The sequence below is a fragment of the Stigmatopora argus genome, chromosome 1, assembly GCF_051989625.1.
Source record: "Stigmatopora argus isolate UIUO_Sarg chromosome 1, RoL_Sarg_1.0, whole genome shotgun sequence".
Lineage (NCBI taxonomy): Eukaryota > Metazoa > Chordata > Actinopteri > Syngnathiformes > Syngnathidae > Stigmatopora > Stigmatopora argus.
Window position 1 is genome coordinate 19,998,077 of NC_135387.1, and position 14,280 is coordinate 20,012,356.

At 42.7% G+C, this 14,280-nt stretch overlaps 2 protein-coding genes across 3 annotated transcripts in view; one reads left to right on the forward strand and one right to left on the reverse strand.

Moving 5' to 3' along the window:
- Nucleotides 1-700: 700 nt before the first annotated feature.
- tasorb (transcription activation suppressor b) lies at nt 701-11,924 on the reverse strand. Of its 2 annotated transcripts, none has more exons than XM_077608010.1 (23): nt 11,502-11,924; nt 10,365-10,510; nt 10,150-10,242; nt 9,682-9,754; nt 9,496-9,587; nt 9,227-9,361; nt 9,033-9,157; nt 8,924-8,955; nt 8,425-8,530; nt 7,986-8,089; nt 7,803-7,912; nt 7,234-7,306; nt 7,043-7,117; nt 5,991-6,806; nt 5,129-5,439; nt 4,941-5,040; nt 3,987-4,855; nt 3,577-3,699; nt 3,262-3,421; nt 3,059-3,167; nt 2,778-2,956; nt 2,533-2,667; nt 701-2,379 (listed from the first exon to the last, which is right to left on the reverse strand). In XM_077608010.1, the coding sequence occupies exons 1-23, from the start codon at nt 11,803-11,805 to the stop codon at nt 1,139-1,141; spliced, it is 5,511 nt and encodes a 1,836-aa protein (XP_077464136.1). In that variant the 5' UTR covers nt 11,806-11,924; the 3' UTR covers nt 701-1,138. The 2 variants fall into 2 exon arrangements, with proteins under 2 accessions (XP_077464136.1, XP_077464128.1); XM_077608002.1 differs by having other exon boundaries at nt 701-2,382.
- A 1,593-nt stretch (nt 11,925-13,517) lies between these two features.
- Nucleotides 13,518-14,280, forward strand: part of LOC144079333 (dynein axonemal heavy chain 12-like) — a 28,112-nt gene continuing 27,349 nt past the window's right edge. Inside the window, exon 1 of the mRNA XM_077608023.1 lies at nt 13,518-13,667. Within this exon, the coding sequence (XP_077464149.1) occupies nt 13,569-13,667 (99 nt within the window). The 5' untranslated portion in view covers nt 13,518-13,568. The remainder of the gene's footprint in view (nt 13,668-14,280) is intronic.

A 14,280-nucleotide genomic window follows, 5' to 3' on the forward strand; every position in this document is an offset into this window, starting at 1 on the left:
ACATAAATAAAAACTGAATGCAATGGTTTTCACGTTCAACTTATATTTGCAGAGACACCATAGTTAATGTTCAACCTGATTAACCTTAGGGGCTACCTTCTTTAGTTTTGCTAAAAGCTGCTAGGGGGCTGCATTTAATGTTAGCAAGTTGTACAGGTTCCTAACAGGAAGTGAAATATATTGAAATAATTTAGGGATAGTTATGACATACTACTCACACTTTTTCTTCATTCTTGTTTAATACGCCCCTCAAAGGCGAACAAGAGACTAAGTTGCCAGTTGATTTACAGAGTGCTGTTTATCTTTCCAAAAATAATATTTTTGCAGAAATGGGCTGGAGAAGTTTTTGAAAAAATACTTTTTGGTGAAATAGCTCACCCTGGAGTATATTAAAAGCAATCGAGTTTAAGCAGAAATGATGACCATAGTCATAAGCGCAAGATATCGTTCAAACTGCTCTCCATTCAGTTATGACAATAAAAGGTGCGGGGGGAAAATTCAATTCATCTAGAAGTTTTTTTCTTTCTTTTTAATATCTAGCTTTCCACAATGATGGATTGCTCCATTTTCAAATCCTTTAAAATACCACATTGCAGCTATAGACGAGTTCAAAAAGTGTGTATAACTATACGAACAATAAAACAGCAGTACTTTAGTAGGTCATTTTTAATGGCTTTCTAAACACCATTTTCACTCAAGCTTATCACACGATATGTGAAATGTTTTATTTAATAGAATTTAGGACAGCCAAATGCATCAAATAAAACAAACAAGTGAATTATTATTTTTAATAAAAAAATATCCTTTCCTCCTGTTCACAAACCGTTTCAAAAGCAGAATAAACAGAAATTACAGGGTAAATTCCAATAAGCTGAAAGGCCAATAGCATTTTTGGCAAATATAAATATAGTGGTTTGAAATGGGTGTCAAACGGCATACAAGGAAAGAGTGCATACAGTTTACGCGACAGTAGAACACTCGGCACCGCCTGTATCAATTTTTATTCATGTAGAAAACCAGGGTCCTTATTTACCAATTCAAATCAACAGGTTTTTATGACAAGGAAGTATATACATTCAGCCAGTTTTAAGTCTCTGATGTACGACATTTGCGTTGCCCCTTCCGACAACTTGATTGTCTACTCGGGGGCGTAATTATGAGAGTATGTGTAGTCCGTGTAGTAATTTTGTGTCCCACCCCTGCCCGCTGGGTAGCCCCATGAGCACGGACCACCACCGGGCCCGTCCCTTCGTTCATGCCCTCTCCCCGGTCGTGGCCAAGGTCCGCCTGGAGGAACTCCTCTCCCCCGGAATACACCGGGACCCATAGGACCCTGTGTAGGCCCGTGAGTCATCTGCGAAGGCATGTTGCCGCCAACGTGACCGTAGCCCACGCCGCACATTGACGGTGGAGGGAATTTAGGTCTGACTCCTGAGCCCCCTCTGGCTGCGGCTGTGGGAACACACACAGGAGCTACAGGTTTGTCAGTGCAATTTACTGGAGTCCTGCCACTCTGGCAATCTGGCTTGCTGCCACTAAGTATTTCCCCACTCTTGGGCACAGCAGGGTCCACTGGGCCAGGCGTAACCGCAACCTGGTTGCTTGCAGTCTTGAAAGTGCTGGTCCCTGACGGCCCCCACGCTCCATCTCCGTGTCCGCTGAGCGTGCCGTCGGCGTGTTGTGCTGAGGTACAACTGGCATTTAAGGGAAAGCCTGCCACGTAACTTTGCTGGACCGTGTCACTGTTGTCTCCGTAGGGGAGAGAAGAGTTGAGCGGAGGAGTCCCCGGAGCTCCCGGTCCCGTGTGGTCCGAGCCATACGTGTGACCGAGCACCATGAGGTGCGGTGGAGGAGGAGGTTTGACCTCTAAAGGGAGGGGCGGTAATTTGGCCAGGGGACCTGCTGCGGTGCTGACCGTAAGAGTTGTGGCGTTGGAGACTGCGATCGGGGGCCGGTGCTCCTGATCTTGGTTACTGCTGCAGGGTGAGGAGGGATACGCTGGGGAGGCTGCGTAGCTAGACGAGGCGGCATAGGACGCCCACGAGGCGGCGGGACAAAGGAAACTTTGGTGGGGATTCACAGGAAAACCTCCTGGAGACGCATTTCCTAGATCTGAGGAGCCAATGCCTAACTTGTTTGTTGCCTTGAACTGAGAGATGGCTGTTTTGAGAGCGTTGTCGTCGGCGTGCGGCGACCTTCCATCGGGGGTGGACTCCTGGTCGGGTAGCGGGGGACGGAACTCTTCCGTGTTTGGAAGGGGAGGTTGTTGTGGAACTTCTTTGTCAGCCTCCGGGTTCTGCCCTCTGCCATCCACAATAGTCGGCTCCCCGTCATCGGAGTCTAATGACATATCCTCTGCTCCCTCACACTCATCATTCACTACTGAGAAGATGGAGGGAAGCCAAAATGGATAGGAAGGGGTTAAAGACACCAAAACTGTGATATCATAAAGCCCGTGTATACATAGTGATGGGAACTAAATATAAGGGAATATTAAAATCGGGTTGGGGGGGGACACGGTGCAATACCCACCGGTAGATGGCGGTGTGGGAAGCTCATTTTGACTGATAGAGCCAATCAGGCTGTGAAAAGCACTCATAAAATCATCAATGCCTGCTATCATGATTCCATTTCTGGAAAACTGCGGGAACATCTCAAAGGGCCTCTCTGTAAAACAAAATGAATTTGTCAAAAACATTTTTCAAGTAAAACGGATTTATCCCTTATGTCATGTACAGTCAAAGTACATTGTTCGCAGTTAAAAACGATGATCATACCTGTGACGAAAATGAGATGCCGCTGTTGTGTGTGTTGAGCTTGAAGCTTGATTAGACATTCCAGATCGGGAGCCTGACGTGACTGGGCGTCGCAGTCATGGTAGGGAAGAAAATCTACAAGGTGTTTCTTTTGATAGGCCGTCAAAAGGTTCAGCAGCCCCATTGCATTGGTGTTCAAGCTGTGACAAATCACCACAAGTCGCAACGTGCTCATTTAATGCATGCTTTCAGGCAGCTTAAAATATTTCTTTAAGAAGAGTTTGGAAGAGCTGAAAACTGACCGGCCCATTTCTTTAAGCTTCTTCTGGGATTTGCAGTGCACTTTCCACTGCCAGGGCTGTTCAGGGGTACTCTGCTCCTCCAAAAACTTGAGCAATGCTTGCAAGCGATCTGTAGGAGAAGCGGGTAGGGGTTTTTAGCCAAAAGAACATCAGCGAACTGAACCTACTATTTAAAAGAAATTACATAAGTAAAATAAACGAACCCTGTGTAATGAGGTCAGGATTAAGGATAAACTCATCCGACACAATGAAGCCTCCGCACACAAACAGTTCATTGTAGGTGTGGTTCTTCACATCGTCCAGAGTGTCGACACCAGCAAAACTCACTGATGGCAACTTCTTCAAATACACCAGCGCTGGGATCTGCAAGTGAGAGGTGAAAGGCATTCAGTGTGAAAACAAGTAAGCTCCATGATAAGTGTAACTAATAAACACGTCAGAGCTATTAAGAGGTCATTAATGCTGTAACAAAACATGAAAGGCAAGTGCGGCTAAAAGGTGAACAAATGTAACATTACCTTATGCACATGTCCAGCAATGTGCTCATTCTGAATGATGATGAGTAGTTTGTCAAGGCTGCTGTTGTTTTCTAGAAACAACTGAGGGCTGCACTCGCTGTTGCCGAGACTTTTCAAGTATTCCTTAAGAAGAAACAAGAGAAATGTGGATTCTACATTCAATTGTACACTCAAACTCTAAAAACTAGTCTGTGCAAAGCACATTGACACCCTTGAACTTTATGGTAATTGATTTGAATGATGTCTGCACATCTGCATTGATGACTTACTGGACATGAACAGACTGAATCTTTAAACCATGTGAGCACTTGGGCTTTCACAAGGCAGTAGATTACAAGAAAACTCTTAAGCATGGATCACTTGTCCTTCAAGTGATTAAAACCAGAAAGGGATTTTTGTCATGGTTGTACCTTTATCTCCTTGCAGACAGTGCTCTCCTCCCCTTCGTCCTCAGAATAGATGTAGAACTTCACTGTATTCTTTGTGACATCCTTAAAGATTTCCACCAAGCTGCTGAAAACTTCTGGTTTTAGCTGTCCAATCAGGTTGCCTGGCAGGAGTCCAGTTCCGGTGCTGGCACTGGCAACAACACCGGAGGAAGGAATGGAGGCCGCTTTTTGGGATTTCTCTGATGACTCTGGGGGGATTTGGGACGGAGAATAGGCCTCTTCACCAATCTCCCCTGAAATTTTAGATGATTTGGCCTGGGCTTCCGTCGTCTCTCCCACAGTCCCTTGTTTGCTAAACTGGGATGTGTCCGTTTTCGTTGGCGGGGGCTGCACGTCAGAAGTGGAGGTTTGCACGGGCAATGGCAATGCTGAGTCAGATATTGTCTCTGTGGGCTCTGGGGAAGAGCTTACAGGGGGAACAGGTGGAACAGGTGGAACTGGGGTTAATTTTGTTAACTGCTCACAAAGTGTTTCAACGTGCTCGTGTACAGGGACTGAGGTGATGTACTGCCCTACAAAGTTTGAGAAGCAGGTTCTTTTCTGCCAGGAATAGTGCAGTGGTAGCCACGGAGGTAGCTGCAAGTTGTCCGTGATGCTGTTATTCTGCATAATACTTTTAATGTCAGAAGAGAGGCTGTGGATTTCTTGGTTGAGTATGGTGTCCAAGCTGAGCAAGGGCCTGGCACGGACTACCTCTTCTAATGGTAACGTTGGTGATGCAGCCTCCTTTTTTATATCAATTGCCGTGGGCTCCATTTTTACATCACTAACTGTTGCAGGCATCTTCGGCTCAAGGCTTTCCATCGGCTCGGGCTCGGGCTTGATTTTTTCTGCACACAACCAGAGGGGAAACTTAACATCGGTATAATCAGACACGTATATCTAGTTTTACAAAAAGAAGAAAAAAAACTGTACCTTCATTTGTGGGTATGGCACACGTGCTAGAAGACGTCTGAGCTTGGTCTAATGGGGTGCCATCACTAAAAGGACATCCAGGACTACAGTCCATATCCTCCTAATTGGAGTAAACATCATTAGTTTACACAGGATGTGCATCACTGCTTAGAGTATGATAATATCTGAATCAGCAGTTGACGTCTCACCTCTGTGTAGTTTGTTTGTGATGCAGGTTCATTTTTCTTGCGAAGGTCTGCAGCTGGAATGACAGGTTCAACTCTTTCAGGACGGGTTGACTGCTCCCCATGGTCTGATTTCACAGATATTGATCCCTGAGCAACAGCTTTGTTGAGAGTGGATAGCAGAATCTTGAGGAGACGCTGTGTCTCGTGAACTGCTGTGGTATTGGTGTTGCCACAACCTCTCAGGTCGGTGTCATAGATCCCCATGCTTTCCATTACTGCGGTCAGATTTTCCCTCTGTACACCACCTTCTCGCACCCCTTGCTCTGATACACCTGTAAAAAGGAAAAAAATATGTTGAGATCATATTTACAGAAAGATACCGGTTTAAAAAAATCCAGAAAAAAAAGAAAAACATGGCATATTATTGTAAAATGAATTTAAATGAATGAAGAACCATTTTTACAATTCATTTTTTAATGTTAATATCTGACAATATTGAGTTGGGTCAGGAAATATAGTTTGTCAGATAGGGCAGCTTTAGGAAAAATGCCACACAGATTAAAACACAATTAAATCAATGCTGGGGACTGCAATAAAGTCGAGCAAATAAAACATGTTCCCTATTTAAGGGCTTAAGTATTATTGGTTCTCCTTGATCAATACGTGGAAAATGGAGTGCTTCATCTACACCACCAGTGTTTAACAGGTTCACACACACAGAGCCATAAGCCAATGACTGGCTGCTACCAAGCAATGTGCTGGTCACTTGGATGAAAAACATCCAAGTATAATGGGAATAATGTATAAAAAAAGACAAAAATAAGTATTTTTCCCCTTGTGTTTTTTTAAAAACCCTTTCCATCAAAATAAACAGTTCCCTGACCTCTGCTGGGTTCACCGTTGCTTAACAAATCTGTGCGTTGATGTTTGTTCTTGTCTTCTCGTTCATCGCCTTCAAATTTCCTCTTAAGGTTGTTGGACTCCAGGGCCGCATCCGCTTTGTCCTTCTTGGGATCCTTCACTAGTGCTTTCTTGTGGAGTTGGATTAATTTAAGTAACTGTTTCATCTTGTCTTTATCATATTCACCCTGTGGCAGCGGCACCTTCGGAGGTTGCGGCTGTGGCTGCGTGTCAGTGTGAGACTCGTGCTGCAACTGGGCACCATTGGAATGGGCCACATCTGCCCCTTGTCTGTCGGTGTCAGAGGCCGCTTTCCCCTGCGTAAGTCGTTCTGATGGTGGCCTGTCTGTCAGTCTCTCCGAGCGGTCAGAGCCACCCCAGTCAGAAACAGGACTGTAATCTACTTGGACTGGGGCTGGGACAGCTGCGGGTGTGGGATTGCTTATGCGTTCAATTATGTCCTTCGCCTTGCTCAGAGGTAAAGTAAAGTTGGAGGTGTTGTGGAAGTAAGAGCGCAGCAAGGCTTCCATGTTCCCTTTGGCTCTGGGTAAAGGAACCGTGAATGGCCTGTCGTCCACGTGACATTTGTAGTCGGGAAAGATGAATTGCCGCACTCTTCCTGAGTCCACGCGACTCAAATAGTCTGTGGCTTGTCGCTCCACGCTGGAACTCGGATCCTTTCCAGGGTTTGGGCGCAATGTGAAAAAGGCATAATGCAAGGCAGGGATGAATCGTTCCAAAGATTGGAAATGAGACTCCGGCTCTGTTGTAAAGGGCTCTGGATCGGCTAGCCGGGAAGCTACAACAGAAGATAACAAAACTATTTAGGCAGAAAATCAGGCTAATTTGTATTTAGGTTTGCACTACAGTTTCATCCAGGATTTTGCCTGATAAAATGTGAGATTGCCTTGGCAGATCTTACTACATTTCTGAACACGATCATCAATCAGGATGTTACTTTCCATTCATTTGCTAAACTTGGCCTTATATCACGGTAATGTAAAAATATAGATAGATGAAAGTGGGAAAACTCACAATACTTGAATACCGCCCTTGACTCGTGAAAGAGGAATATTGCTTGCAGGCTCTTTTCAATGCGCCCCCGGCGTTCTGCAAACAAACGGAAACTTTTAAAGAGCAAACCCCCTGGTGGAAGCAACAATCAAGAGGCAAACTGACACAAAATATGATTATGGGATAACATTTAAAGAAAGGTTTGCGGTCACCTTTGGACTCCACCATTTGTGCAGAGGAGAGGAGAAATAGAAAACCCCGGTCAAACAGAGCCTTCACCAGCACCTATTCGAGGAAATAGACAACAGTTAGAGAGAGAGGATCCACTTCAAACCGGCTCGTTGTGGTGTATGGAATTGTCAACAGATAAAAACTCTGCTAATAAAAATGTAGACTGAAAAAAGGCAGACTCCATTGTAATTCTGATTCTGAAATTATTCTCTTTAAAGAACTTTGGTCAGTTGTTTACATGTCATTCTTGTATGCATGCCCCTCCATTTAATCAGAACAGCAGTTAAACAGACGAGTGACATTTTTCTATCATGGATAGTAGTTGCCATTGATTTTACTTCCATTAGTCTACATATTGGCGACAAGTGCTGAAAAACAAGACCTTTCAAGGATTGCAAAAATATTAAAATAGAAAATGAAGCTTAAAAATTAATCAATTGTAAAATCCTCAATTTATTCCATCATCTTTGTTGGTAAACGGAGATTGTAGAGATGTAACTTCATGTGATTGGCAGCAAAACAGGCACTTACAGGTGTACAACTGACTCACCATTCTGTCTTTCTCCAGTTTGTTTATCAGTGCTAGCAGACTTCCACTGGTCGGTTTTCCTTTTCCTTCTACAACCTCAAAGAGGCTGCATGACAGCCCATACTTCATAACTGCAACACATTAAAGGTGCATACAGTAAGAGTAATCTCTATGTCACACGTCTCATCGGCCAGCCTTTCTTACCTTCCCGTGATGCGCTGTAGGTGTCCCAAGAGAAGAGCACAGCAGGAATCTTCCTCTTCACCTGATCAAGCTGCATACCTTGATTCATCTCAAGCTTCTCGGGACTGTCAGATGGAACAACATAAATTTATGTTTACCGAGAGAAGTGGTAGTTGCATAAACTGTGATGGTAATAGTGTTAGCCAAGCTTTGTGGTCAAAATGAACCCCCTTCCCATGGATGTTTAACATGAATGTGTATCTGACACAACACTGACTTCTTTCACCACCGATACAAGTAACATAAAAAGCCCATGTTCCAAACACAGAAATCCCAAAAAGGCAACACAGAGACCACATTGGATAGTAGGAGGGTGCATTGTGGAAGGTTTCATCATTCATTCATTCAGAGAAATTTAAATGAAAAAAATTAAATTCTACTGTATGTGCTTTATACTCACAGTTTGAAAGGAAGGTAGGCCCGCGACGATGATCGTAAACGGATTGGAAATAACTCCTGGCCCTTTGTGACCAGTGGACCACTCCAGATGGAATAGCAGCGCCGCCCTGCAATCACATCAAAAGCAGGTCATTAGTAAATAAAAGATGTCTGGTTTTGAAGAATTCTATTTGTCATCCCAAAAATATATGTACAGACCACAGGAGTCTAATAACTAGTGTGGCTTGATTGTATTGTTTTACAGAAAACCGCTGTCAACCTATCATGCAGTCTCTTTAAACTTTGTCATTTGACTGAAAGGACAATCAGCGTAATCTACAATTAATCGAAGCTATTATATTTAACACAAGGGTCAGGACGCATTCATGTTTAACATTGGCCGCAGCCGCTAAATTCAAGATACAGTACATTGCCAAAGGTAAATGCTTAACTAACCAGAAGATCAGAAATCAGGTGTGCCTGAACATAACTGACATTGATAACATTCATTAAACATTTACCTCGATTTCCTTCGGGAGCAGCAACGCCAAGTCTGTTAAACAGAGAAACATAAAATACTTTTAGAAACAGACAAGGTAAGACCTTGCACGTGGAAGGTGGCTGTGTTACCTGTGTGTAGTTAATGAGGTCGCTCCAGGATCCTTCCCTTTGTACTGGAAGGAAACCACAGCATAGGGGTACACATGCCTCGGCCTTGTTTTTATTTCATCAAATGCAAACTCAAAAAAATATTGCTGAAATACAAAAGAGTCATGTAAGAAAAGAAATCTGAGTCACTGAAGAATTTTGTTGATCAAACGTACCTGTGTGAGCTCAAATGCTCTGTATGACAGCAAAGATGTAACCCGATTAGCATTTTTGGACAAATGACAGTCAAACTTTGTTGCCGGTTCCTTAGCGTTGTTTGGCATATTCTCATGAATGTGCTTCACTCTTCCCTGAAAAGGACACGATAGTTACGTTCAGTGGCCGGGAAATGCTGTGATGTAAGATGAAATATTGTTGGAAATTGGGGGTTCCTTTGATGTCTACAAGAACCACAAATGTTATACGTGAATCCTTCAGCACTTACCCTCATTACTTTAAAAATGACCATGTCTCCAACTGAACCAACTTCAAATGGATTCATTTGCAACAGGTCAGAGAATTTAGAGAGATACACTCCTACAACAACAAAAAGGAATTGGAGTGAGAAATAATTTCAGAGTCAAATATGATCATTCGCCAAAACTATTTCAAAAGCTGCCAAGTAACTCACCCATTGATGGATTTCCTACTGTTGGTATCTTCGAATGTCCCACAGACAAGCCCTTCTCGCAGATCCACTGAAGCTAAAACATTCAAGTGCATGTTGTTACAATACCAAAATACCTACTTATTTTCATAAAATGCCTGCATTAGCGAAGCTTCGTGAGCATAAAACAGCCGTCCAACGACAAGCAGCGGCCGCACTGCCTGCTAGCCACGGTGCGTCGTGGCTCGCAGCTGGCTGTTTGTCTCACGTAGACAAGACATAGACATTTGGTTTACTGTACAGAATACAGTAGTAGGCTCTGTATAATATATTGTTTAATCCATTTGGAGAAAGCATATTTAGCTGCTTGTTTGCTCCAAAATGCACAGAAGTACTTAATGGTACACACCAATTGTACTTTTGTGTCAATACACTCAGGTCTGAAGCTTATGCCGTGTAGAAAAGGATCTGTAGCAAAAAAAAATAAATCACCTTTGCTTTGTCTGGGTATAAGAAGCAATGCGACTCCGCCAGTTCTTGTTCCGTCCGCCCTTCTTGCTTCATCTCTCGCCGCTTCTCTATGAACTGTAATAGTAATAAAGTCAGAACATCGAAATTTCACAAATAACACTGACCCAAAATCTGTGCAGGTGAAAACGCATGTTTGTGCCAGATACAGTGTTTCAGTAGAACCTGTGTGGACCAACCTCCTTCTCCAGCAGCTCATTGTGAAGAAGCCTGGCTTTGCAGTAGGTGAAAGTTCCTCTAGATGACGCATCCAGGTAGAAAGAGGAGATGAGCTTCACAAGGTCATCAAACTCACGGCTACCGAGTGGCAGAAGCTGGTATAAACCTTTGTAAAGAAGCGAGAGGCAAAAAGATAAGCACAGAGCTACTTTGGTAGATAGAGTATGTTTCTAAACAAATATTTTCAGGGTAGGGGAGGGGGTCTTTATAGTAGCGGTAATGTTAAAGGCAGTAAAAAGTGAAACATCAGCCTTCTATCTTGGTGATTTTATGAGTAAACTCAAATCAAATTATATAACACTTCACAAACAACGTCTCCTGAATGTACCACACCAGTATCACACCTTTTGTCAAATCCACCCAAAGAGGTGGTCCCCACTTTGTTATAACATTACTGTCTTGTATAGCCCTAGACAGGCAGCAATAAGTTCGTTTGTTTGTTTTTCTATATAAAAGGATACCGTATGATCATTGAGTTAACTGTAGTAGAAAGGGTGATACCACACAGGAGGCTTTGTGACTAAAGTTTCTTATTTTACACTCTGATATCCTGTTGGAGAAGTGGAGCAATGTAAGGTTTCTATTTTGGCAATGTAGTGTATGTGAAGTGGACAGGTTTCAATTCTTGTGAAGTGGGACCGGGACGCCTATTTATGACGACACACAAGTTGCTTACTGGAGATTAATTCTTGCCAATCACTAGGGTCAATGTCGGCCACCTGCCGTTTAACCTGTCATCTCAACAAGTCCAATAGAAGAACAACAACAAAAACAAAGTGGCTTGATGTGAAGGAAAGCCCTTTTCAACAAAAAGACAATTTGAGGCACCTTTACAGCAACGCTGCTAGCCTTTGCTACTTGGCTACGTGAGACATACAGGCCGCCACTGTAAGGTTACATCGCGCCGTAGCTATTGTGAGCTTCTCTCCAAAGGCACTTTTAATCCCCAGCGCCAGTCAACCAGCATTTTGTCGAGTACCGCGGGCAGGCAGGCGACTGACTGGCTGGGAAGTTAGCAGGCTAGCAAGATGCAGCGGCAGCACACACACGAAAGACAGGACACGCTCTGTGGAAAAATAGCAGCGATATGGCACCACCTTTCCGTTCTTTCTTTTTCCTCGGGATTTGAAAAGATTTCCGGGGCCGTTCCTCGCCCCGTCTCTGGCCCGGCGTGGGTGAGCCGCTCCAGCTCCGGGCGTCCGCTTGCACACCGCCGTGCTGCTCAGGGGCGTCTTGCTCGGGCATGACACTGTCTCCACAGCTAGGCTGATCGCCATTTTGGTTGGCTACGGCCGAGGTGGCGGCCGAAGTCTTCGGAGGTTCGCCGCCTTCATTGTGTAGGCTGCCCGTATCGGAGAAATCTGACTCCCTTTTCCCCATTGTGACGGGGTTAAGGGCCATTTTAGGGCACCGTACACGAGTAGGGGCGATGCAACGTGAGCCTCGAACGAGTACGAGCCGCTTCTCTTACACACATACACTGCTCCTCAGCCTGCCTCCGCCATTGTGAAAATGACGTAGACATTCTTCTCCACTGCATTACGCCAGCGTCACTGTGTTTACATACCAGCAAATCTGCGCCACCTAACGTCAGAAAGAAGTAGTGCGGAATACAATGACACTTGAGAGACTTTGGGGCCGGGATCCCCCCCAACATCTCCACGGGGGCTTTCTCCTGTGGCATGTCCGCAGGTTGTTATAATATATCACGGTTTTAAACCTTTTTATAGGCAAGTGAATATTCTCAGGAATTAAATAAATGAACCCATTAAGGATCGGAGTTCTTTTCCGTAGATTTTATATTTTGGATCGTAGAGCCACAAGATTAACATTTGGTATCCAAGTGTGGCCAGGGGCGGACTGGAAGACTTTTTAGGGCCAGGGGCCAGACATTTAATGAGGCCACCCCTGCATTGCTCCCACAGATGCAGACACACCAACATGCACACCATTATGTTCCTGGCTAATTGAAAGTAAATTTGCACTCCAATATAATCACATTTGCCTCACAGTTCTAAGATCGATGGTTCAATCCCCGGTAGAAATTTGCATGTTTTATATGGGCTTGCGTGGGTTTTTTTTTCTGGGTACTCCAGTTTCCTGCATGCACTCTCAATTGCCCTCAGTTATGAGTGTGAGCGTGAATGGTTGTAGATAAATAAATAAAAATACCAAAGAATATTTGCCTTTAAAAGGCTAAAAAATGAGGATTTAAATCTATTTTAATGTATACACGAGCTATTGACGATCAGAAAATGTGTAAATTTATTAGTCGATTCATTTTGGACACTTGTTGGCAGACACAGCATCCCTCCGAATGAAAGCGTAAGTTCGGTAAATGTAAAATAAAAATAAAAATAAAAAAGGTAAATGCAGAAAAACTGAGTTTTGACATCCCTGCCTTTCACGGTCTGGTCTGATTACTTCTGTTGAGGAATAGTGCCATCTCCTGGCAAAATACATGCAAAACATTTTAAAGAACGCAGAACACTGCGTTTACAACGACTCGTTCTATTATCCAAAACATTGTTTTCTCTTCACAAATGTCATAACGCACAGATACTAAATACTGTATGTTCCGCAGGATCAATTTTGACCCAATTCGGGAATAAACACAGGTCTAAATAAAATTTGGAAATACAGTTCTGTAGTATGTTTAAACGGAACCTGTATTTTTTTTTTGCATTTTCAGCCACTATACTACACTGTGTCATGTCGTCATCCGTTTTAGATGGAAAAAAAGATACAAAGGCCATTTTGCTAAATTATGAGTAGAACGTGGCACTGCTTTAGGAATAAAAGTAAGAAATCAACAATATGATTTAATGAGCATATGACCACATGTAGCCTACTCCCCATAAACGACTTTTTAAAATAAAATAAAAGGCTCACATAAAGCAACGCATTTTGGGTTGATAAAGGAAATAGATTACAATCAATTTTATTTCATATAAATGTATAATTTATCTGGATTAACGCTACCGTTGACCATCCCCAAATTGACCAAGTGCAAGTGGCCGCATCAGAGAGCAAATACGTCTGGCGTCACCAACGAGGTCACGTGACGTACCTTTATGTAGACGCGAATCATTAGTCCGGCGTCAATGTTTACTCCAAAATGATTTGGTAATGTAACTGTCAGCAATTGTCTTTCGCTACACTCCATGTACATATACTATACGTACTATACATGCCCCTACTTTTTTCAATGCACACACAGAGTAAATTGTAGAAAAATGGAAACGGAAGAAACTGATCAAGTGGTGAGTTTATTTTGATTTGATTTTTTCATAGAGTGATATCATATTTATAGCGTTGTAAATATAATCGTATCATTTTATGTAATAGCTTCATTAGGTATATATATATATATATATATATATATATATATATATATATATATATATAAATATATATATATATATATATATATATATATATATATATATATATATATATATATATATATATATATATATATATGTATATATATATATATATATATATATATATATATATATATATACATACACAGTTGTGGTCAAAAGTTTACATACACTTGTGAAGAATATAATGTCATGGCTCTCTTGAGTTTCCAGTTATTTCTACAACTCTGATTTTTCTCTGATAGAGTGATTGGAACAGATACTTCTTTCTCACAAAAAAACATTCATGAAGTTTGGTTCTTTTATGACTTTATTATGGGTTAATAGAAAAAGTGATCACATCTGCTGGGTAAAAAATATGCATACAGCAACACAAATTAGCAATTTTGGTGACTCAGAAAGTTGTGTCAGTGAAATGAGCTTCATAGCATGGCCTCCTAACTTCTTGTGAGTGATTTATGAGTGACTACAGCTGGTGAATTCTCTGAGG

Bases quoted from the DNA above. Each gene is read 5' to 3' on its own strand.
- tasorb (XM_077608002.1), bottom strand. From the start codon at position 11,805: ATGGCCCTTAACCCCGTCACAATGGGGAAAAGGGAGTCAGATTTCTCC. The intron at 7,913-7,985 runs GTAAGAAAGGCT...AATGTGTTGCAG, and splicing joins CTACAGCGCATCACGGGAAG to TTATGAAGTATGGGCTGTCA. The intron at 2,957-3,058 runs GTCAGTTTTCAG...GATTTGTCACAG, and splicing joins AAGCTTAAAGAAATGGGCCG to CTTGAACACCAATGCAATGG.